This window comes from Mytilus trossulus, chromosome 1 (assembly GCF_036588685.1).
Source record: "Mytilus trossulus isolate FHL-02 chromosome 1, PNRI_Mtr1.1.1.hap1, whole genome shotgun sequence".
NCBI lineage: Eukaryota > Metazoa > Mollusca > Bivalvia > Mytilida > Mytilidae > Mytilus > Mytilus trossulus.
The window spans coordinates 4,290,735-4,316,853 of record NC_086373.1 but is presented as its reverse complement, the minus strand read 5'-3'; the positions used below and the strand labels follow the sequence as shown (position 1 = coordinate 4,316,853).

The 26,119-nt window shown below is 29.9% G+C and overlaps 1 protein-coding gene across 2 annotated transcripts in view; it reads left to right on the top strand.

The window, feature by feature from the left end:
- LOC134712674 (transient receptor potential cation channel subfamily V member 5-like) overlaps positions 1–25,121 on the top strand; it is a 58,617-nt gene extending 33,496 nt beyond the window's left edge. The window contains exons 7-16 of one of the 2 annotated variants that reach the window (XM_063574435.1): positions 3,425–3,506; positions 6,304–6,419; positions 6,920–7,036; positions 8,757–8,864; positions 9,777–9,928; positions 11,709–11,818; positions 12,492–12,598; positions 16,512–16,673; positions 17,526–17,738; positions 21,588–25,121. In XM_063574435.1, the coding sequence (XP_063430505.1) occupies positions 3,425–3,506; positions 6,304–6,419; positions 6,920–7,036; positions 8,757–8,864; positions 9,777–9,928; positions 11,709–11,818; positions 12,492–12,598; positions 16,512–16,673; positions 17,526–17,738; positions 21,588–22,436 (2,016 nt within the window). In that variant the 3' untranslated portion in view covers positions 22,437–25,121. Of the gene's footprint in view, positions 1–3,424; positions 3,507–6,303; positions 6,420–6,919; positions 7,037–8,756; positions 8,865–9,776; positions 9,929–10,412; positions 10,523–11,708; positions 11,819–12,491; positions 12,599–16,511; positions 16,674–17,525; positions 17,739–21,587 lie in introns of both variants that reach the window. The other variant, XM_063574445.1, reaches the window with a different exon arrangement.
- The last annotated feature ends 998 nt before the right edge of the window (positions 25,122–26,119 follow it).

Genomic DNA, 26,119 nt, shown 5'->3' with positions numbered 1-26,119 from the left:
CGAGACTAAGCGATCCTACATTCCTTCGTCGTCAGTGGTGTGGTTGGCGGCGGTGGCGGCGGCGGCCACAAATATTCAGTCTGTAGTTAAAAGTATTTGAAATTTTAATAACATTCTTAAACTATATTGGAATACTATCAAACATGGAAGAAGCTTGTTTATGATCACAAGATTGTATCCAGAAGTGAATTTTGTAAAAATAAAATCACATTTTTTCCATATTTTACTTATAAATGGACTTAGATTTTTTGCCAGGAAACAACTCATTCACTCTGTGGAAAAAATGTTATTACTTTCTTATATTATTTCTAATTTGTACCAAAACTAGACAGAAGCTTGTTTATGATCAAAAGCTAGTATTTAGAAGGAAATTTTGTGAATATTTTGTACCTGTGTATCTGTATTTTACTTATAAATAGACTTAGTTTTTCTTCCAGTTAACAGCAGTTAAAGTTTTTAAACATTTATTAGATTCGTTAACTATCCTGGATTTTTACCAAACTTGTACAGAAGCTTCTGACAATCAAAAGATAGTATCAAGAGGAATATTTTTATTATTTTTTTCCTCATTTGTGTTGAGCCAGCGATTTTCAGCAAAAGAAGGCGAGGCACTGGGTTCCACGGAAACCCTTACAAATTTTTAAGGTCCAGAATCATAACATTGTGGTGCCCAATTTCTTTCCAGGATCAGTAATTAGGTTCTTTTAGTTTTCATACCTTAATTAGTTAATTTTAAGAACAAAATGGTAGTAAATGTTACCAATTTTTGGCGCCAAAATTGAGAAGTTAAATCTGACCTGGACTTAATGCTATTACCAAACCTATTAATAGGAATTTAATTACAGCTTAACATTTAATATGGAAAAGAGATTTTGTTTACTAGGAACAAATACAGATATTTATTTTTAAAAAAGAAATTTTAAAAAAGGAAGTGGTAAAAGCATTGATTTCCTTTCTAAGATAGATACTGCCTTTCCAGCGCTACCCTGCTTTGATTTTTAAACAGGAAATGCAACACTCTCATCCAAGATGTTCTTCTTTTGATTGAATTGAATTTTACATAAAAACTCTTAAATTGAAATACACTGAGTGTGTATTTTGTATCTTGTTGTCCCTTTAAAGAAATGATATGAATTATAAATAAATCAATTTCCAGTTTGGAATCCAGAGGTAATCAATGTCAACATTAAATGATAGGTAAAGCACTTGTCTTCCATTTATCTAGTAGCATTTAAACCTCCATGTTTAGAAAGGGTGTATTGATTAAAAACATGGAATTACCAAGCAACAGAAAAGCAGAAGATTTTGACTACATGTGTAAATATGAGATGAAAGAGGTCACTACTTGTGACAGGCTTAATTAGACAATTAAACATGTGATGATCCTTTCAAATATTTAATAGAGATTTAAAGGTTATTCTTCAAATAAACTTTAAACAAATGATCTATTGTAATCAAGTTCTTAAGTAAATAACTACTCTGTTCTAAAGTAGTGAATTAACAATAATGGGGACATATACTGTAGGGGTGTGTCTGCATTCCAGCAACAACAAAAATAGATCAATGGACTGATTAAACATTAAAAAGTTCATATAGACATTGTGCATCTGCTGTTTCCTTTTGTTTTAACAAATGTAGAGTGGGGCGCTCATATTGGCTGTGGACTCAATTTCGCCGTTTTATGATTTTGTAAAAACTTCAAAGGATGGTTGAAATGGAAGAAATATGCCGTTAAATTATATTTTTATAACAAATATGATTATTTTTGAAAATTATACTAAATTTCGGCACTTACAGCAAAGGACCGAAAATGAACAACGTTTTTCAGCCAATTTCCTAAATGACAAAAACGAGTTCAAAGAAGCATTTCTTAGTAATTCTTTGACTGATTGCCCTAAATTTCGATATTTTACACCTTTCAAATGTCAGCTATTCCTCTATAATGAAATTTATTTGATAAATATTGTTTAAAGCTGCAGTTATTTGGTTTTAAATAGATATGTAAAAACGGCGAATATGTGGCCCCCGTTGACAAAAAATTGGGAAATTTCAAACACCCTTTAATCCAACTTTTCAGATGATTTTACTCAAAACAAACACGCTTTCAAGCTAAGAATATTTTGCTTTTGAAGTTAACTTCATATAGAAATATCAGTATACTTTGAAAACATAAAGACCTGAACATAAACTGAAGAAAACATGGAAAGATGTGGCGAAAATGAGCACCCAACTCTATCTTCAGGGCTTCCCATAGTAAAACATGGACGTTTCAATTTCTCTATACATGTTCTATAAAGGTATGAAAAATACCATATATTATCTGCAAATTCAACCCTTTTGAATTGTAACCTCTTCTGAGATATTTCAGTACACAATTCAGTCATGCACATCCTTTGTTGATAACGCAAATTTTGGGGTTACAATTTTCAAAAGCAAATATTTATATTGCCATTTTTCAAAAAAGACGAGTCATTCTTTATATACATACACAATACCTCCAATCAAACTTTATTTTTGCACATCATTTTTTTTCCGGAGAACTTGGGCAAAAGTGACTGTTGTGAATTTTGTATTTATTCAGTGCACCTTGTCGAGGGAATCCATTTTAGCTACTTGACATGTTGCCCATCTATCTACCATTTGTAAACTTTATTCTCAATAGCTACTGAGAAAGCTAAACCAAACCTTGGTCACAATCATCCATGTTTCAAGCTTTTGTCAACTGTTTACTCTGATCAAAGACAATGACTGCTAAGGTAACAAAAATAGAATGTGTGGTTAAAAGAGGAAAATTAAAAAAATTATGACTTTCCATGCAAAAAATAAGTCAATTTTAACTTACAGCTGTGTCATTTGTATTTGGAGATCCCCTGGCCTGTGGCATACTTTTGAGATGATTATTGCCTTTTGAATAAGACAATTTCATGGATAAATGGGGAGGGGGTAGGGAATGTCACAGTTGGCAGCCATAATTTACAGATATTGAATTATTATTTGGTTGATGATTGTAATGAACCAGTAGATAAAAAAAAAACTCATTGTAATTTTGTCTTAAGTTTGATCTACTGTTGACCTAATTATTGTCATGTTCTTTGGTTTCATCTATTTCGACCTACTGGGGATTCATTTATTTTCGTGGATTTAGGAAATCTTACATGTTTATGGATATTTAAATTGATTTCGTTGTTTTCCAAGGTCTGCATATAAACCTGTTGAAAATGTGTTATTTGTTGAGCATTAGATTTTGTGGTTAAACGAAAATTGGTTTCAATAAATAATAATGAATCCACAGTAATTATTGTCCAAATTGATAGGCGAGTATAAAAAACTTTGCTAGAATGAAAGGATTTTAAAATATCGTAATCTGATTTTGTTTGTGAACATTAGATCAACTGATACTTATAATGTTGATTTTATTTTTCAGGAACTTTGGAGATACAGCAATATAACTTGTTCTGTTTACCCTCTTCACTCAATAGATTCTATAGGACCTACAGGAGATTCAAGTAAGTCAGGGTACCAGTTATGTTCATAACTCACCCCTGTAGAAAAGGAAGGTCAATTAATTGAAATAAAATACAACCTTGTATGAGCATACACAACCATTATGAGATTTTTTTCAAAATAATGAATATTTGCAATTTTCGCTTTTGAATAAAGAGAATTTATTTTTAAAAGTAGCTTAGAAGATAACTTATTACTTTTTTGTGCATTTTTCCTTTGATTTATTTTGTGATAATTTTTCATATCATACTACTCACTTGAGATGGAAAATGATCGCTAGAAACTAAGGAGGCATGTGGTGTTTCTAATAAAGTTAACCATCACAGATTATCATTGGTCATCAACTCAATTGCTTTTCTTGCTTTGACCATACAGCGTCAAGCGAGAAAATAAATTTGTTGAGATGATCAACGATAATATATTAAAATTTTAGGTTTTGCTTGGACAGGGTATTTTTATTTGACCTTTAAACATTTTTTTTTTTAACAGAAAAAACCCAACTGCATATGAATAAATCATTGTCAGTATTATTTGCAAACAGGAAATTGGACAGTTAAAAGTTTTTTGACGGTTTTAGCACATACTTAGAAGATAGGTATAGCTAAGCTGGTATTTTTGTCGAGCCTTCGACTTTAATTGAACAAGCGAGACAAAGCAATCCTACTTTCCGTCGGCGGCGGCAGCGTCCACAAATATTCACTCTGTGGTTAAAGTTTTTGAAATTTTGATAACTTTCTTAAACTGTACTGGATTTCTACCAAACTTGGACAGAAGCTTGTTTATGATCATATGATTGTATCCAGAAGTAAATTTTGTAAAAATAAAATTCCATTTTTTGGTATTTTACTTATAACTGGACTTAGTTTTTTCTGGGTGGTAACATTACATTCACTCTGTGGTTAAAGTTTTTAGAATTTTAATAACTTTCTTAAACTATCCTTGGTTAGTACCAAACATGGACAGAAGCTTGTTTATGGTCATAAGATAGTATCCAGAAGTAAATTTTGTAAAAAAATAAATCCTTTTTTTTTAGTATTTTACTTTTAAATGGACTTAGTTTTTCTGCGGGGAAACATTACATTCACTCTGTGGTTAAAGTTTTTAAAATTTTAATAACTTTCTTAAACTATCCTTGGTTTGTACCAAACATGGACAGAAGCTTATTTATGATCATATGATAGTATCCAGAAGTAAATTTTGTAAAAAGATAACTCCATTTTTTCTGTATTTTACTTTTAAATGGACATAGATTTTCTTCCAGTTAACGTTACATACAGTCTGCAGTTAAAGTTTTCAAAACATTTATTAGATTCATGAACTATCCTAGATTTTTACAAAACTTGGACAGAAGCTTCTTACAATAATAAGATAGTATCAAGAGGAATATTTTTATTGATTTTTTTTCCTCATTTTTGTTGAGCCTGCAATTTACAGCAAAAGTAGGCGAGACACTGGGTTCTGCGGAACCCTTACAAATTTTTATATTACCATTCAAATTTATTTTTTATTTAAGATGAACACCCAATTAACCATTGTCAATATTATTTGCAAACAGGAAATTGGACAGGTAAAAGTATGGGCAGTTTTCATAAATGCTTGCCAACTGTTGATTTGCTATTAGTTCGAAGTTTTCCCAGAATATCTTTTACCAATGATATAGTTTTATCCCATTATTCTGTTTTCCACAATGGTTAGGAGAAATTTAGTTTTTTATTAAAATTATTTTATTAACTTGTTCATAACGTTTTTTAGAACCATCTTAGAACATGATTTGAAAAGGGGCCCTTAAACTTATGAAAGTTTCTATTTGATTACTTAGAATACTGAATTAATTAGATTGATTTATATTATGGATTACAATTAAGCATGCATTTTGTTCCTCATTAAATGTAAGCCAGTTTCTTTGAATTATTCATTTAATGCATTTTTACCACATTAGCTTATTTGTCCTTTGTATTTTTGTTGTCAGTTGACCCATGAATTATTATCTGAAGACTAAATCTAAATTAAGCATTAATTAAATTGTTCAATATGATCACAGTAATATTATCATTTATAATCATTACTATCCTTGAAGGGATTGCCTCTACTGATTTTCAAACAAAAAGATAATTTCAATAAAAACTAACGCTAACAGTGTCTGCTCTATAGATATAAGAAGATGTGGTATGAATACCAATGAGACAACTCTCATCCAAGTCACAAGTTGTGGAAGTAAACTATTATAGGTCAAAGTATGGTCTTCAACACAATGCCTTGGCTCGCAACAATGTAAATACAAAACCAAAAAAATAAGAGGTTATATGTTAAACAATTGCATAAACAATTTCACACAATATCCCAAACTTTTCACACTGATGGTTTCAAATGAAGGTTCATCCTTTTTGGTTATATTGCTCTTATATTTTATGGTTCTTAGCTTGGCTTTCAAATATTCAGCTTTGAGAGTTCCTGGTGAAGGGAAATTGAGAACGCTTCTGATGCATGAAATTTATAACATGTTATTTTCATATTTTTCATCCCAAAAAGTGCTTCAAACAATTTTCTATGTAAGACGTCAAATTCTTTCTATTTCTGGATATAAAGCACCAGTCTATATTGGCAGAGATATTTCCTTTTCTTTTTTTTTATCATTGGTAACATAGATTACTAATATACATTATATAGTAATTAATTGATTAGTTCCATTTTAATTTACTAAAATTTTATCCGCATACTCTTTGATCTTTCAATTGTAACTTAAGGATAATGTATGCATTTTGTAAAAGAAATTAAAACTATTAGAATTGTTCTTTTTAGATTTTAATTCTGCATTGATGATAATAATCAACGGAGAAACAGATGAACATTTAGAGATGTTAGAAGGTGGTGTTATGAGGCAGTTACTGGATGAAAAATGGAAAACTTTTGCTAGGGTATAAATATTATCATACTTATAAGTTATTGGTAAAAATCCTTTATATTTTAACAAATATGAGTGTGCAAGAAGGAAATTAGAAAAAAATACAATGCAATTATTATGTGCGTTGAGTAATAACAGTTTATTTTATATTTTAGATCATGCTAGAAAACCATCAATACTGTGAGATTGATAAACTAGGCCATGTAAATTAAAATTTTCAGATTGTCAGATTTTGATGAGGAGGAATATTTAAGAAATTATTCATAGCTGGCCCCCTGAAACATTTGACTAACATGGAAAATTGTGCATTCTAAGGCATTCTAGACTGTTCACAAGTGCAAAAAAAAATATAGTTGACTAGGAATAATAATTTTTTTAAGCTTTGGAGGGGGCATTTAGTTTTAACCCCTGGATGTCTGTATGTCTGTCTGTAGTTTAACCCATGAATTAATATCTGAAGACAAAATCTTTTTTGGTGCTCTATTATTATTAACACAATTTTCTACTTTACAGAAACGATTTTTTATACGATTGGTGTTAGCCTTCCTCCATCTTGCATTAATCAGTACATCTGTATATACCAGACCTCCTGAAGATGACCTACTTGCCATACATAGTTCCTCTGATATTGTAAGTATTTATTGTTTTACCCCATTTAACTGTTTTATAGGCTATGCCCTGATATTCTTTGTCATATGCTCTTCAAATTTGAAAGTGATTTATTTCGTTATTAAACTATTGATCATTTATAAATGAATAAACATGTACTGTAAATTCAGAAATCATTGCTTGCATGTATTTTTGCAATTTTACAAGAATGGACAAAAATGTGAATTTAATTATTGCGATTTCGAAAAAACTTCTTACAAATCTATGCATCAGTTATCAGAATGTGAGTTATTATTATTGCAATACCCATCCAGTTGCATTACAACATGTATTTGCATTTATTATATACTTAGTAGTAAATACAGATAAATTGTATGTGTAATACAATCATTGGCAAGTGTGCTGTATCAACCACCAGTGATGTTATCGATATCAGCATGGTTGCAAAGGCTTTATCACATCTTTAATCTGTATGACGTGACGTCATCGATTGCTGCCACTGTTGCAAATTTCTTATCTGGATGACGTCATGTCAAACCTTTAATCTGTATGACATCATTTCAAACCTCCTTATCTGTATGACCTCATGTCACTTAAAAAAAATCTACTTGAAGTATATATGTATATAATAAACCAAAGTGTATATGAAATGGCTTTTTCAATATCACACACCGTATCAACCCTCAACCAATATAATCCCTTGAGCAGAGCTCTTGGAATTATATTGGTGTCTCAGGTTGATACGGATGGGATATTGAAAAAGCCATATGATATTCTTTATTTATACAAACCTAGCAATAATTTCTGAATTTACAGTACTTGCACAGATCAGACATTAAAAAGTGCTGTTTGGTTATGTTTATTTGTAATTCTTTCACAAGGCTACATATGATAGAGAAGATGTGCCTTTTTGTGGTATGATTACCAATGAGACAACTTTCAACAATGAGCAAAGCCTTTTAAGAACATCAGGGTTGAAGATTGAAAAAAATCTGAACGCCATTCTGAAATCATAATCTGTAGTGTATGAGTTAATGTTGTCTTAAAACACTTTCATGACTTTATTGCATTGAAATGTAATTGTTATATCCTGACAAAATAAAAGTTACTTGGTTAAAAGTGCAGAGGTGTGAAATTTGAAAGAATTGTTCTGTAATTTTAGGCATACATGGTATCGTTGATTTTTATGCCCCACCTACGATAGTAGAGGGGCATTATGTTTTCTGGTCTGTGCCTCCATTCGTCCGTCTGTGCGTCCTTTCGCTTCAGGTTAAAGTTTTTGGTGAAGGTAGTTTTTAAAGAAGTTGAAGTCCAATCCAACTTGAAACTTAGTACACATGTTCCCCATGATATGATCTTTCTAATTTTAATGCCAAATTATAGTTTTGACCCCAATTTTATGGTCCACTGAACATAGAAAATGATAGTGTGAAGTTTAGGTTAAAGTTTTTGGTCAAGGTAGTTTTTGATGAAGTTAAAGTCCAATCAACTTGAAACTTAGTACACATGTTTCCTAAGATATGATCTTTCTAATTTTAATTCAAAATTAAAGTTTTGACCCCAATTTCATGGTCTAATGAACATAGAAAATGATAGTGTGAGTGGGGCATCCGTATACTATTGACACATTCTTGTTGTTAATGATTTATAGATATATGTTCTTTCTACTATTACCATTACATTTAATAGATTGTTACAATTCATGACTACTTTTCACAATTTAGTTTTTTCTTTATTTCAGATTCGATTTGTAGCTGAAATATTAACTGTTTTAGGATGTATAGTAACATTAGTTGTAGATTGCTTTGAAATAGGAGCTCAGGGATTCTGGAGTTTTGTAAATAATTGTGTAAGTACCATCCAATTGCATAGACATCATGGTTTTAAAGTTATTACTTCAGTTCTGGACACTGACTTTATTTGTGTAGGCCAATGCTGTCAATTAAAAATAGTAGTCTGCTTGTCTTGGGTGAAAGAGGTCTTTAGTTCAGTTCCTGGGACAATCAAACTTAGGTCTTGGAAATTACAATAGACTGCTCATCTACTTAGCACTCCGCATTTTGTTTCTTTTTACTAAGAAGGGTTCTTTTATTCAATTAGAATAGCAAAAAGTCAAATACGTAGTTTAAACATATTTATTTATAGTGGATTGGGAAACAAGTTTTGCAACTTATATTAATCCCTCTCCACTTTGCTAGTGCGAGTGCTGCCTTGTAGCGGCATTAGCCTACTCTTTTTCGAAATCTACAAGTCAAATACGTAAATACTGATCTCTGAAGAAAGTTTAAAACTGAAAGTTCATATAAAACAAATGGCAAAAACAAAAGCTCAAAGACATCAAACAATTGGAAAACAACTGTCATATTCCTGACATGGTACAGGCATTTTCTTATAAAGAAAATGGTGGATTAAACCTGGTGGTATAGCTAGCCTATTATAAACCTCTCACTTACTTTTAGGGATAATGTGGTCAACATAGTGTTATCATTTTAATCACTATAAAAGCAAGAATATATGTGCCAAAGAAACATAAAAAGGCATATAGACAAAGCACATAGTGTAAGCAAAATGAAAGACAAGAATACAAAAATTGACCATAGCACAATAACACAATAATGGGATGTATAATTTCGTAATTTCTCCCTCATGCAACATTTTATATGGTTTGATTCTATGACCTAGAGAAGTATCTATTTATATAGATATAACTTCTTACCACAGAGTCAGTATGTTTTTAATTATGTACCATTTTGTATTACAGAGACATGCTCCAGCTCTTACGTTATATTTATTGTCATGTGTTCTGCTTCTGGCGTGTATACCATTCCGCTTTCTGAGGTTACGATATGTAGAAGATATACTGCTTATTGTAGCAACTCCGACAGCTTGGTCATTTCTACTCTTTTTTGCAAGGTAAAGTAAGGTTTATTGGAATAAAGCAGAACTGATTTAGTGTTTTGTTGATCCAGTTTTAATGCAGTTTGCCAATTAAAAAAACAGTATATTTTGTGAAATTCTGTATACATCAAAACATTGTAAATGCTTAATAAATTCTTTTTTTAAACTGACATTTAAATGATAATTAAGCTTTTTTGTGTTATAACATTGAAATATTGACAGCCTTATTTATTCTGGTAAACCAGTAAAAGCCATTATTCCAATTAGCTATGAATTGTGCCATTGAGATTTGAAAATACATGGGGTTTTGCAGTATTTGCCTAAATTTTCGTTTTCAACCAAAAAAAGATTCAGGTATCTAGCATAGACTATTATAAAAGTATTTTAGCGACAAATATACATGGAGAACTTGGAAAGTTTTATTGTTAAAACCATGTTTCAAGAATAAAATCTCAAGAAAATTTCATAGCAAGATATTTTGAATATTTATAAATTGTAGAGGGTATCCAGGGACAGGAGCTATGGTTGTTATGATGTATCTTATGCTTAGAACAGATTTTCTCAAATTTAGCATTATATTTGCTATATTTATTGCCCAATTTTCTGGAGGTATTTGTGTGTAGATTGCAATGCATATTTGATATCCATGATTGTTTAATCCTTCAAGCGTGTTATCTAATATTGCATCACATTAAAGTGTGAGATCCACCAGATAGTTAATAACCATAAGGTCAATTTTAAGAAAAATCAATGGAGAAGAATAAGAGATGTTTTTAAGACAAATTTTAGAAGATTTTTCGCCTATTTTATGTTCTTATTAAATGATAAGTTATGAATCAGCACTATTATCATTTTGGTGTGCAAAAAATGAGATAACTCATAGTCATTTAGATAGTGAAAAGGTTAATTGTCCATCTCTGTGAATCAATAAACCAGTTATGATTAAGTTCAACAAACCATTTGCCAAAGGTTAATCTATTTGGTGTGGTCATTTTTTAAGCAAGATTTGAGTATATTGTAATAGTTTTAATTATTATGCATGAACGGTTTACATGTTATAATCAGAGATGATAATGGAGGGAAGAAGCTTGTGTTTTACAATATAGTTATTTATTATTTAACCAGTATAGCATAAATAACAGGGTAAAAGTCTTCAAAATATGGTTTGGTCAAACAGTCTATACAATGACTTTGTTGTGCCTGATAAAACAGATATGCTGTGTTTACAGTGTAAAACATCTTTCAACCAAAATTAATGATGAATAAGCAGACTTAGCTGAAAAAAAAAGTGTACATTTTTTCAAGGTTTTTATTGCAGAATTGATGTCAGCATTCAAATAAAAAGAAAGATTTTTTTTTTTGTTGTAAATTTTGATAGTCAATTTTTCCTACATTTATAGAATAAATATTATTGTAAAGATAAGATATAAACATAAATCTTGTACATAAAGCATGTTTAGTATTAAGCTTTCTTTTGCAATAACTATAGTTCATTGTATTTTAATTTTGTTTATTTGAATAAAAGAGTTTATTCTCATTCCAAAAATGTTTTTCTCTCTAAATAGAATGGTCAAAGGAATAAAAAGAAAGTTTTATACTTCGTGTACTCAGTACTATGTGTAAGATCAATCTTCTTGACCATGGAGTCCATGTTTCTTTCTTCTTTGTTATTAAGTGCATCTATACAGTTATACAATCTTTCATGCAGAATAAATATTAACAAATACAGCCCTACCATGCTTTGAGTAACCTCACTGTTTGAACCATGCACTACATAACAATGATTTGTTTACAGAAGTGTCAAGCTGACGGGACCATTTGTTTCAATGATCTATAAAATGTGTATGGGAGACCTGGTCAGATTTGGTGTTATATATGTCATATTTTTAGCTGGATTTACACAAGGTAGGATGTACACTGATTTAAATGTTATATGGAGTAAATTCAGAAATTATTGTGTGCATTTATTATTGCGATTTTGTCATTTTGAGACGAAAATGCGATTTTGATTATTCAGAAATTGAGAAAACTACTGTTTAATTCATATAAAAAATTCAAAATGGGAGATTGAATATTGCAATTATAACCCTGTCACATTTTTGGCAATGATAAAAACATTGCAATCATTTCTGAATTTACAGTAGTCACTGAAAATGGAGAGTTAGTGGACCTAGGTGGTCTCATACTAAAGGGGAAGTTATAGGCTGTGGATAAAGTAAAGTACATACATGTATCTGTGGATAAAGATGATCAATAAGAAAACAAATGATTATAAGATTCATTTGCCTGAAAATAAATGTATTAGCAGAACTGGTCAGCAAGTCATCACCTAATCTTTAACAGATTTTGTATTGATAAAAAATGAAGGGATGAGGAGAGTTTATGTCATTGAAACAGCAATGGAGAGTATAAGTCAATGAAACAGCATTCCAACATTTCAAATAACCAGGTATCTTAAGGGCAACATAATGTTTTAATTCATTAGTGAATTTTATATTCGATTGTGTATGTACATTATGAACTGAACATTCAGTTTCATTATTAAAATAACATTATTTTTTGTCTTGATATTTTTTAGCTTTTTACTTCCTGTTCCAAGGGTCAACAGATAATCAATCTCAAGGATTTCTCACTATAGGAGATACCATCATGACTTTGTTTCAGATGACCTTGGGTGAATTCAAGGTCAGTATAACAACCATATAATAATCATGATATACACACTCCCTGTACGGTATATTTGTACTGAAAACCATCATATATAATACTAATAACATCCTTGTATAAGAATTGATTACAAAACGTCACATCCTTGCGTTTTCCTTCACTATTACCAAGCATGAAGCATGTAAGATCATCTGTTATTAACATGATGACATACAGAAAAAAGGGAGGCAATCAATAGAATTTTGACCAAATAATTCACTAAGAGTAGGGGTTTAGGGATTTTTCACTGTCCTACTATCATTCAACGCCACTTAAAATGTGTGCTTGGATACTCCTTGACAAAGTAGTAAAGTTCAGAAAAAACAATCTGTGTAATTGTCATTTAACAGGGAAACAAGTTTTTAAAAAGTCATTACCATCCCTATAATGCACATCTAAATCACATGCATTGTTTTCTGGGGGGGGGGAGAGGGGGTTTATCAAAGTGGGTAGTGGGAAAAAATTACAAAATATATTTTTTGATCTTCCTATATATATTGATCCTAATAATTATTTATGGTGAACGGAATTCTTGACAGATTTATTTTTAGGAAACCACAAATAAGCAAATATTGACACAAATTAATCAAATCTTAATTTAGAACCATATCATGTCTTTTAATTGTGAAATTAAAGGAAATTAATCAAATAGAACAATATGTGAAATAGGGAGAACAAAGAACAAAAAATAAGGAGACCATGTGTTTTATGGTGCACAGTACCTGTTCTGCATGAAATTCCAAAGTAACTTGATTGCATGTGAAAACAGCATACTGATTCATGTGAATGACTGTTTATTGCATGCAAATACATTACTGTGTTTGTAATTGTCTGGTGTGCTGTCATTGTGGAAATATCATGAAATATAACCTCTATGATTAAGGAAATTATTTTTAATCAGAAGAACTCTATGCTTTCTTTTCAGGAATACATTTTTAGTTTTAAACAAATCTTGCAAATATATTATCTAAAAGTGGCAAAACTGATTGATTCATAAAAAACAAATATTACCGCTGAGACAACATTTATTAGGAAATGATTTGATAGCATTCAGAATTTATACTAGTAATTTTGATAAGGAAATCTTGTTTAATTCATTCAAATTAAAAATCATGGGAATGCATTATTAAATTGTTTTGGTATATGTATGATGCTGAAAATGCTTCATCCTGTTTTGTTCACCTTTAGTGTAAAGATTATTAAAATTTCTTTTTGCCAGTTACATTGTTTTTTTAAGGTTTCATTTCTGATAGCATTAATCTTCACTTCCAAGAAACATTATTTGATATAAACTTGTTTGCATGACAATGTCTATGTCTTGTGTAAAGAATGTCCCGATTGTTAACCCTTTCACATGTAAAGAATGTCCCGATTGTTAACCCTTTCACATGACACTTTATACCAATGTTTTGATACCTATGTTTCTTCACACATGCATGCTATAGTTAAGCAGGAGAAATACTTCTCAGGTATCTTTGAATATCATATGTAGTTCTTTTAGCACATTTTAGATTATTTTCACACTTTTTGCATTGTTGGATGTTTGTGTTACCCATTGTTTTATGTGCTTAGACATTGTTACATGTGCTTAGAAATATTAGTAATTGGTAAGTTATCTTTATAGTTATACTGTAAAATATCAATTGTTTTTACTTCTTTTTATTTATATGCTTTCCTAAAGAGCGAAATAAGTAAAGTTGTTTTTTCTGTTTTACTATTGATGCTTTAGATGTTAGACAATGGTAGATATAAAAAGTCTTCGGAAATAAAAGTATTTAGAAAAAGAAATCGTTATGAGTAGTCAAATAGGGTTACAGAATAAAGATAAATGTTGAGATTTAACCTTGGGATAGAACAAAAACAGGGAAATCTTTTAAGACACCTAAGGATAAGATTTCCAGTTTCTGACGACAGTGATGATAGGAAAACCTTCCCAGGGTACCCAGGGTATCAGAGATTTTAGAAATGTTTTGTCTGAGATTCTAGTCTTGTATTCTTGCTGTTTGACTCTTTTGATGTGTCATGTCAAACATTCATATGGATTTAAAAAGAGGGTTCAAAAAACATAGTAAAGTGGCATGTATGTTGTCTTACAAAGGAAGTAGGGTTAAAGGGATAAACCTCTGTCCACAGAAAAACAAATAGCAGATAAGCTGTTAACAAAAAGCCTGCAGTTTTCAAAATGGACCAGTTAAATAAGTGTTGAGTTTAATGGATTCAGGACAGATTTCTCTAGGAAATGTTTATGAAACTTCCTGGTATCCAGGAAAATTCCAAAACAGTTAAATATCAATATGTGTTTGTGTGGCTTTCAATACTAAGACACATATATATATACCGGTAAGATGTGGTATGATTGCCAATCAGACAAGTTCATTCAACAGAGTCCCTGATGTTAATGTATAAAAATAAAGGTCAAAGTATGGCTTTCAAAAATGAGCAATAGCTCCCAATAGAAACGTTCAGATAGCTATGAAGCAGGTTAAGATATGATGCAGTTTAATATACTTATAGTGATTCTATCTGAATTTCTAAACATTTCAGTGTTAAGGAACTTTCTTTATTTTACATTAGCAGTAGAGGAAATCTTTTAAAAATATCATGTTAGCTTGAGTAATGTACAAATAATAGTTGTATTCATGTTGTTATTGTTTCTAATTTTATAAAGATTGTTTACCTTATTACTGAAAAAAACAATATTCTATACTGTGGATTCACTTATTGGGAACCAATTTTTCGTTGATTAAGGAAAGCTTACATGTTAATTTCAGGGTTTTGCCGAAGTTTGCATCCAGCAAACCTATGTGAAATTTGTTATTCTATAAAAGTAAATTTTGTTGGTCACCTGCGCCAACTAAATCCATGAAAATAAAATTCCAACGAATACTAATGAATCCACAGTAGTTGTACATTGTTTTAGAGTGTATTTGATGCATCTCTTCAACTTATGCAATTTGAATCGAATGCGAATCGAATTTGCTTATAGCGTTCACACACTCTTCTTTTTAATTTGAATTGATTCGAATTGGCTAATTCAAATTAACTAGTTCGCATTAGAAATACGCTTTTGCTAATACAAATTAAAAGTTAACGTGGTTTGGACAGTAAAGCGAATTTGACACTCATTGTAATTCGAATTTGAATTGATGTTGGGGCGTAAAACGTTTCTAATGCGAATTAAACTAATTCGAATTAGTTAATGTGAATTGAATTCGAATTACCTGTGAACTCAGCATTAATAATGCTGATCATTTGAGATCCAGTTGTAAGTCAAGTCATTTCATTATGTTTAATTTCATATTAGAACTGTCAAGATAGTTCATAATTCCTAAAAGTTTCCATTTAAAAACATATTTTAGTAACCATTCTATTTCATGTCAAATGTATAAAGACAGCTCATCTCTATTATTTAAAGATCTTTAAATTAATTCATTGCCTTTTATAACCATGAAAAAAACACAACATTTTATTATTTCCTATTTTGTTTTATTTTGAACTTGTAAATGGTTAATCTTTTACATACAAGTGATGTGTCAGATGACAATTTGAGCCTTGTCTGTTTAATATGAGTTTGAAATCCTGGAATTACATTTTTAAACAGTATACAATACAAGTGAATACCAGTAAATATTAAGCAGCTGCATACATGAATGAGGCAGCAATATAACTGGTGAATGTACTTCTACAATATTTGAATACATTTAACTGTCAACAATATAAAGTACAGTAGAAATTTTATACTATATATAGTTTATCATGAAAATAAATGTTAAGTGGTGACAACATTGGACAATGAAGTCAAAAATGATATGTACATTTGTTTTACGAATAGAGAATGTTAGAATACTATTAAATAGCAGAGAGTAATAGATACATGTTAATATTATTTCAGTATCAAGATTTCAACTATACAAAGTATCCAGGTTTGACAAAAGTGGTATTTGCTGTTTTTATGATATTAGTACCAATACTACTGTTAAACATGTTGATAGCTATGATGGGCAATACTTATACACAAGTTATAAATAAATCAGAGAAAGAGTGGAGAAAACAGGTATGTTCTTGTACAGGGTCAGGATTTGTATATATATTTTTTTATGTAGGATTGGTTCATACAAATACAGCGGTTTTAACAGATGCCAACCTTCATCTTTACCTGAGATAATAGTGTAACATTACAATATACAAAAAGACACACTATATAAATATCAATTGAAATGGTTTAACTTAAGACATGTATGAAAAACATTTAAATTCTATAATTTCCAATAACTGATTTGATTCTGTTATTTCACAAATTCAAAATAAGTTGTCTCCCTTTGCGGATTGCCAGACTGAACAAAATAAGCTGCTGCCTATGCAAAGCACAATAAGTTTAATAAAAAATAAAACCTAAAATAGTAAAAGTGTTTAGCTTAACAAAAGATCGAATGGAATTAAAATAAAAAACACCACACAATACCGGTTCACATATACTGATTTGTTATTTCCATTATCATTGTCAATGAATATTTATGTTTGACCTAAGGGAAGCAGCTAAAAAAATTGATTTTTTTGTACAGTGTCAAATTTAGATTCATTGAATAAAGTCTTTCAGGTTTCATATTCCAATTTCATATGAAGATGCATAAATATTACATAAAGTTTGCTTGTCAATTGTCAATTTTTCGTCTCAAAGCAAAATACACTTATAAATAGTGTCACTAAAAGCTCTAAACTGTGTCAACTTCTCATCGTGGATAAATAAAATAACTAATAAGATTTTTTCCTTATCATAACATAAAGTTTATAGAATGACAATTTTATGTATAATCTCACATTTGAAATTGACTTTGTATATGTACGTTATTTGAAACCTTTAACAATTACAATTGCTCATATTGAACCATTTTATGTATATTTTTAGTGGGCTAAAATTGTTGTGGTTCTAGAGAGGTCGTTTACTAGGAAACAGCTTCTGAAATTTCAACAAGAGTATTCCATTAAATTAACTAATACTGAAGACTGTGATCTTGGTGAAGGCAAAGGCAAAGTATCAGAAACAAGAGGCCTAATGGTCATCAAAACATCCAATAAAACAAAAGCTAGTCAACGTAAAGGGGCTATTAGTGCATGGAAGGTTAGTCTAGTTCATTGTCTCATTATTAATCATAGTCAAGATTTTAAAATAAAATTGAAAAGAAATACACTTTGTTTTAATGTCATACAGCAAAATGACATTCAAACTTGGATTCAATATTTTATTCTGCTGTCTTGGTTTTTGGTCTAAAGAGTTCCTGATAAAGGTTATGTCATACCATATCTATATATTATATAGGAAGGATGCACACGTGTTATACAGGGAAATGGCATTCAAACTTGGATTCAATATTTCATTTGGCTGCCTTAACTTTTGGTCTTAAGATTTCCAGATAAAGGTAATGCCATACCATATCTATATATTATATAGGAAGGATGCACACTGAAATTGGTACCTATATATACTTAGAGATCTATGAAAAAAATAATTGTTAACTTATGTTCTTAAACAAATCGTAGAACTTAGGAGTTGAGATTTTGTAAATATTGATATTACATTTGTAAACTGTGACTTATTGCAGAGAGCGGTAAAGGTAACTATTTTTGTACTCTTGAATGTATATAGATATCCCTTATTGAGGTTGGCTGATGTGTTGATAATGAAAACAACAAAAGCATTAACTAGTTGTAATGTATACTGATAAATACTTTCTCTCTTTTGATCCATTCTCTTAAGAGAAACACTTTTAAAAGAGTGATATATCACTGTATATGAGTTTTCTAAAGTATCTGTAAACTTTCTTTTAAACTTATTTCCATATTGATACTCATTCTCCATGTCATCTTTTTGTGGAATTAATATTTACAGTCCAGGGTTCTCATCTTGATCTTATGATCAGAGTGGCTATGACTATCTTTCTCTGATGAATCACTAAACTGTTTGCAGATCCATACTAAACTCAACAACGAAAGTGGGAGGGGCAGGGGTTGTTGTTACAAAATTTATTTTTAACCCAGATAGATTATAGAAATACAAGTATACCTTTGGTGGTAAGTGGTAAACAGTGTTTCATTTAAAACATAATTGAAAACTTTTCAGTAAAACCTGCCCATATATTCCATGTGAATGGTACAGCCTTCCATAAGCTACCATTTTCATTCTGTCTTACTTTTGGACATGACATTGTATTTGGAAAGATCATCCTTTGGATATAATCTAAAGTTTTCATTTCGTTTTCTTTATTATTGAACCTTCATTTGTTGTTGATATACATACTTATAAAGCAGTCACTCATATGTACTTATATAAGCACAATCTGTCTCGACCCATTCAGTTGTCAGTCTGATTAAAATTCAGATTGTATGTTTCGCTTAGGATCTGAGAACACTTCAACTTCTTTCTGTTCTGATAAATTTTATATCAACCAATGAAATTTCCACCTCCAAATTTTTGAAGGATGTATGTTACTACAAAAAAACCTAAGGATCCCAAAAGTCAGTAAACCAGGAAGTAGAATGGAGTGTTTTCAGATACTTGTAAGCTTAGGCGTAGAATCTGTATTTTAATTAAATTGTTCAAGTATCAATATATATACAATTACAAACATTCACACAAACAAAAAGTCTATTTAAATATTCACCCTTTCTAGTAAATGGATAAGATTTTTTTTTACAATATATAAATATTTGTTGTAATCCACATCATGGTATGATTCTAAAGATTTTTAGGTGATTTTATTTGTTTATCTTAGTGATTTTTTTAGCCTACAGTTGGCCATAGAAAACTTGATTTTTAAGCAATAGATATTTTTTTCAAATGCACAATTTTTTTCAGTAGATTTGAGTGATTGCTTTCATTGGATTTCAAGCACAGGTGTCTAAGACATGAACTAGTCTATTCTTGTTTTTAATTCTCTATTTTTTTTATGTGTATTTTCTATTAAAGTCTTTTTTTTTAAACTTGTAAAAATATATAAGCAATATTTCACTTAAAAATTCTATTGGTTAACTGATTTGACCTACATTTTATGCTCGATCAAATTTATCCTCCTTTTTTTAATATTCTGTAACTTTTGTGTTGAACTCCTGTTTAAATATTACAAAAATACTGCTTCGTACCTATTTCAATAACTATTTTTTCTATATTAGTGAATTTATGGTGCATAGGGTTTTATAATATGTTTTTATAGAAGAGAAATTGGAGTGTTAGAAACATAATGAATGAATCTATGTCCAATGCACCTGTAGTTATAAGATTTTTGGTTCAATTTTAGCTAATTGTTTTATAAACTTGTGTTCATAATCAAAACATTCCCTCTCTGGTATAAGCTTCTTTGAACCATTCCATGACTGAAATTATGCTATGAATTCCATGAGTTAAATTACCACTATGCCAGATAATAATTGTTCAGAATCTTTGTATTGAGAATGGAATCGGGGAATGTGTCTCAGAGACAACAACAGCAGAAGATTTTTTTTTAATAAAACAATTTCACCAAGTAATGGCTTAAAGTTGCTAGGAAATCAAACGTAAAATGGAGAAAAAGTATTATAGTTGAACATTACTAGAAAACACTGGAAAAAATCATTCCAGAATGCATGTTTATCTTTAAAATATAGATAGCTTAACCAAATGCCAATTTTTTTTTTATCTTACATAGAAAAATGCAATATCTGTAAAGCATTTAATTGACAGGGCTTTACACTAATATATTTAGTTTTTTAGTCCTATGCCTGTTTAGTTAGTTTGCCCATGGTTTGTTTTCAAACAAAAAGTTTTTCATTCCTAAAAATATTTGGTCAAGTACATGTACTTAAGTAGGTAAGGATTGTTAGAATTTAGTCTGATTTGAAAAAAAAAAATATATATATATATTATTAAAATATGCATATACTGGTACAGCAAATTGTCTTTGTCAGAATGGATGATAAAGTATACATGGTTTGAGATGTGAAAACTACCTTTTTTATGACAATTTAGAGCTTGATTCATTGTATCTACCAAATATTGACTTTGGTTGATTCTGATTCAGATTTTTAAATACATGTACTATACAGATACCCATCTTGATGGAGGCTGAAATAATTCTGTATCTCCATTTATTTATAGTGCTAGATATCCTGTTTTGTTTTTTGTTGCTGGGTTGCAGTATTGTTTTGCAGATAACACTCATTTTGTTTGTTGTCCTGTAAAGCATGAAATATTTGCCACTGGATATTAAGTAAACAAGAATCAATCAATTATCCTTTTATTCATATGAGGGGGGATAGGACCTTTAACGGGACACTGGGATCAGGTGTTTTTCAGCTTTGGATTTCGTGATTGACCCTTTCTGGATCCGGGAATTATTTTTTCGAATTTTCGGGACCTCTGGATTTCGTATTTTTAAGCCCATGATTTCTTGATTTCTTGTTTTAAAGTCTGTGATTTCAGGATTAGGACCCCTCCTACCCCAAATACCAAATATTTTAGTAGAATTCTTGATAGAACTTTTTATTACCAGTATTACAGAGTATTGTATGTGTCCTATGGACTAATTGATTTTGTTGACAAGCCAGTTGAATTCTTTCTCCTGAATTACTAAACTCTTGTGTCAGGTAGTCTTCAAAGTACATGTTTATGTAAGGCTTTTCATTAGCTTCCCAAGATTTGTATGTTTCCTTCATCATTTTATCAATTTGGTTTCTTTAACATTTCTTTCATGCAAGCCCTTCTCTGAAACTTAGGATTGATTTTATACCAAGCATGTTTTAGAAGGTCGGCAAACTTGTCTTTCATTGTGACCTTCATTTGACCTTGACATTTTCGTGTCCTGATTTTTTTTTATCTTTTGACCTTTATTTTAATGCTGTTTTGCTACCCAAGCGCATAAAAAATAGAATCGAAGAAAAAAATTGTTTAGTTGTAGTTGAATTTTATATTTAAATGAAATAATCTTCTGTTTTACAGAGAGTTGGTAAGGAAGTTGTCAGACAGATGAAGGTACAGAGAGCTAAAGGTTCTATTGGTCCAATCATACTTAAACCAGCGCCAAAAAGATCTCACGATGATGGAGATTCTAGTGACGATGATAACAATCAGTCATTTGCTGCAGCAATCCAACAGTTAGCATGGACAAAAGACATAGATTTGACAAAGGGCAAAGCATTAGTGACAGACGCTAATGTTATAGAAAAATCAGGTCAAACTGACAAAGAAAATAACGTAAAAAGTAACGGTGCAGCCATACCTAATGGCAAACCTCGAACATTTCAAAAATTTGTCAAAAAACCACCTGGTACTCCAAAATCTAGCCCAAAACCATCGTTACGTACTTTAACGGTCAATAAAATATCACCGTTGTACGAGGTGAAATCTACTGATGAATCAAGTAATAGTGATATGGACACCAAGAAAAAGAGTACTAATATAGAGGACGATCTCTCTAAAAGTACTGATTTAGATGTAACAAAAAGTACTGCCAGGGAGGATAAAGTGATTTTAGTCAAAAGTGATAGTGATAAAGAGGATAAGGATGCTTCAGGTAGTGACCATTCAGATCTTTTTAGTGTAGGGGAGGGACCGAAAAAATCATGGATTGTGCCAAAATTAGAGACAGAAGAGGAAATTGCTAGTCATGACTCAGACTCTAAAGGAGCAGCAAGTCCTGCAAAGTCACCCAAAAAATCACCTAAAAAGTCCAAAAAACACCATAAACGTCACGGGTCACCGGGCAAAAAGAAAGACCCACCTAGATCCTCATCAACAACATCATTGTTACAATTAGCCGAATATTCTAGTAAAGAAAGTGAAGGATGATGTCTCAAAATTGTGATATTGTTTTCTTGTTTTTTTTTAAATTTGTTGATTTAATTGTTGATAAACTAAGTTTATGTTTAAAAAGTTATTAACATTTGTACATTGAAAATATTTTACCCAGTGATTATTTCGTCATGTATTCAATATTTTGAATTTTTAGCCATTCCTGTGGAATTTACATTGTTCTTCTTTTGGTATTTAGTTATATTTTTTAGCAAAACCTATAAAAAAATATATACTTTAAGAAAAGAAATACAACATAATTCAATAGTTTTAAGAAAAGGCCATGAAAATTATTCAATACTTTTGAGAAAATGCCATAAGAAATAATTTAATAAGTGATTAATTATGTGTGCCTTTCAAAGCCATAATCATTATTGGAAAAAACTTTTTCAGAGCAATGTAAAGTGACCACACACATTGTATTTCTTTAGATCTCAATTCCATTAAATAAATGTTAAGAGATAAGTCATTACCAACAAAGTACATTATATGTTAGAAACTGTACCACTTCAGAATCAGATGTATTTACCAAAAGTATACATAAAATCTGAGTAATTGGTATGATAACATCTTTGGCTAATGATTTGCATTTTATTTTTTGCCAAAATTTAGGTGTTTGAACCAAAAAAAATACTGCTGAATATTTATATTTGAACTGCTTGTAATATAAACGGTACTGTACAAAATGTTTGTACAGACATGTCCTGTGTCCTGTTATATTACACATTGATTGATGATATCCGTCCATTGATTTCCTTAGTCTAGTTTAAAAATCTATTTTATATCTATTTGTTAATACTATTTATTTTTATACATGTTTATAGAGTTGCATTTATTTACTTATATTTTAGATAGTTTTATTTTTAAATGACTGTTTTAATATTTTTTCAAAGGGTAATAATTTGTTTTTGTTATCTTTACATTTTATGGAGTATGTGTACACAAACAAAACATTTCAATGTATTTTAATACTGAATGACTAATATTTGGGTTTATACTAACTTTATGCATGGGAGACAATGTATTCATTTAGTTCCATTTTGAGTAAGCTATCGACTCCTGATATAGACTACTAACATAACAGTAGTATTTTCATTTCAAATATTTGTTATTATTGCAATCGATGAATAAGTACACAAATTTGAGAATATTTTTTGCAATTTCTGGAAATTCTTCTTAAAATTCATGCTTTTGCAATATAAAATGAGATTTTTTTTCTTCAAACGCCTGTTCCTTCACAATTTTTCCAAAAAATGAAAACACTTAAAAATTTTGAGAATTTACAGTATTTTTAACATAATTACAAAGAGAGAATTATGTTTCTTTTAGTTTTATTTCTATATGAACTTATTAATTTTTCTTCCAGTAAACAGTACATACGGCCTGCAGTTAAAGTTTTAAAAACATTATTAGATTCATAAAACATCCTGTGTTTTTACCAAACCTGGTCAGAAGCATCTTACAATCAAAAGATAGTATCTAGGGAAATTTTTTTTGATAATGATTCTGTCCCCATTTTTGTTGAGCCTTCAACTAACTGCAAAAGTAGGAGAAACACAAGGTTCACATAACCCTTACAATTTTTTTATGAATACAACTAATTACAAGTTGCTTAATTCTCAGTCATTCTGGTTATTAACGCTCGAGTTTGTCTTACATATTTTTGGGTTTAATGTTTTTTTGTCTTTCATTGCTAGGTCATCTGATTCATGTATTCTCAATTGATTTTAATGTATAAAATTGCTTAAATTTAAGATATCGACGTCTTTAGAACCTTTTTATAGCATTTTATTTATTTTTTATGTGAAAGGAAAGGAATAATGAATCTATATTGTACTTTCTAATGAATAGATTCTTAGTTAAGAAATTCTTATTGTTATAATAAAAATGTTTCAAAAATCAAAATTACAACTTTTTCGTGTTGTGATGTTTTAGTTGATTTCAGTGGTTTTGATGTCTTGTGCAATATGTTCATTTAATTTTTGTATAAACTAGTCTGTTTGTGCCAAGAGAGAGTAGTCCCCATTGCAATATCAGATGTTGAAATGCCACTGTTAATTTTCACTGTAAATTTAGATTGATTAAAAGAATGATTGTATTGTACAGCTGATGTCTATTAATGAGTAAAAGATAGATTGTATCATTAACTAATATTGAGAGTGAAAGCGTAACATATCATTGTTTTTCTCCATGTATTTCAGTTTAATATTCATCTATGTATTATGTTAGAATTTTAAGTGTAAATATTTTTTTACATAAAAGCAACTGTGATAATAATCTTATATCTGTAATAACAAAACAGTGAAGTTGCAATGTGGCATTTAGCATGAATCATGATTTTACAATAAAATTGTCCTAAGCAAGTTACAAAGCATACTGTCAAACAACAAATACAAATTACAAATAAAATTTTGTATTTTTAGCTTTAATTAATATAATTTTAGCTTGCTTATGGTCTTTGTTACATAGGATGAGAAATTAATATTTTAAAAGAATTTACAATTTAACTATTCCAGAAAAAATAGGGGATTGGATTGGAAAAGACTTATCCTGGCACTTATTTAGAGGGCCATAACAGTTATTCTTACAAACCTACTTCACAGCACCAATATGTAGCCCACAACCCATGGGCACTAAGAAGTAATTGTTCATTTTTGTGTTTCCAATTTTCCTGGTTCTCAAGATTTTTTTTTTTTTTTTTTTAGTTGATAGTGGTATTTATAAATTCTGGCTCCAAGTCTGCAATTTTTCAATTTTAAACATTTAATTTTACAGATCACTTTTACCCTCAAAATCCACCAAAACTAGCCCTATGTATATATATTTTTTTCAAAACAGTTTATGAGAAGAATGAATTATCTCCCTTGGATTTAATATAAATAAAAATTTATTGTCATCTGGATTTTTCCTGATTCAATGATTGTTTTTCTCACCTTTTCATTCCCATTCTCCCTTGATTAATTTTTTCTGGGATAGTTAAGAAATGTGATATAATATAAAACACCCATCAAACTGTTGTCTTTAGTTTTATTGTAAAGCAGAAAAGGCATATCACTGTAAAAACTATGTAAACATTTCATTTCCATTGCATTTTCAATCAATATGCAGTTCTTTATCATCATATTGTTTGTAATGTGAATGAGAAATTATTTTTTTTATGTTGAGAACTGTGTCTTGTTAAGAGGTTTCAGTTCATTATAGAAACAATTTTGTTTGTAGAATTGTTGTTGAAATAAGTTATAACGTTTATATTTCTCATGTTGATATGTGCTGTCAAATTATACCTTTAATTCTGTGTTCAAATCTATCAAGCAAATATTAAATACCTTTAAAATAAGTAAGAAATAAAGAGAAAAGGGAACGGCTGAAATTTTATTGGGGAAAATGCAACAATTTCAGGTTTCTAATAAAACCAGATAGTGGATGTGTTAGGCTTAAATTTTTGTCAAGCTACTGTTACATATTAAACTGTTATAACAATTGTTTTATGAATTTAATATAAAGACTTTTTTTTTTTTAAATTTCACAAAGAACCATACTTTTAGTTTGCCATTTTTTCCCTTATATTACTTAATGTCTCACTATTAGCAACAGTGATTGATATTATGATTCGTAAGGTTGAGAATGAAAATAAAAAGAAATTATTTATTTATCAGAAATGAAAAGAAATCAGTATGGTG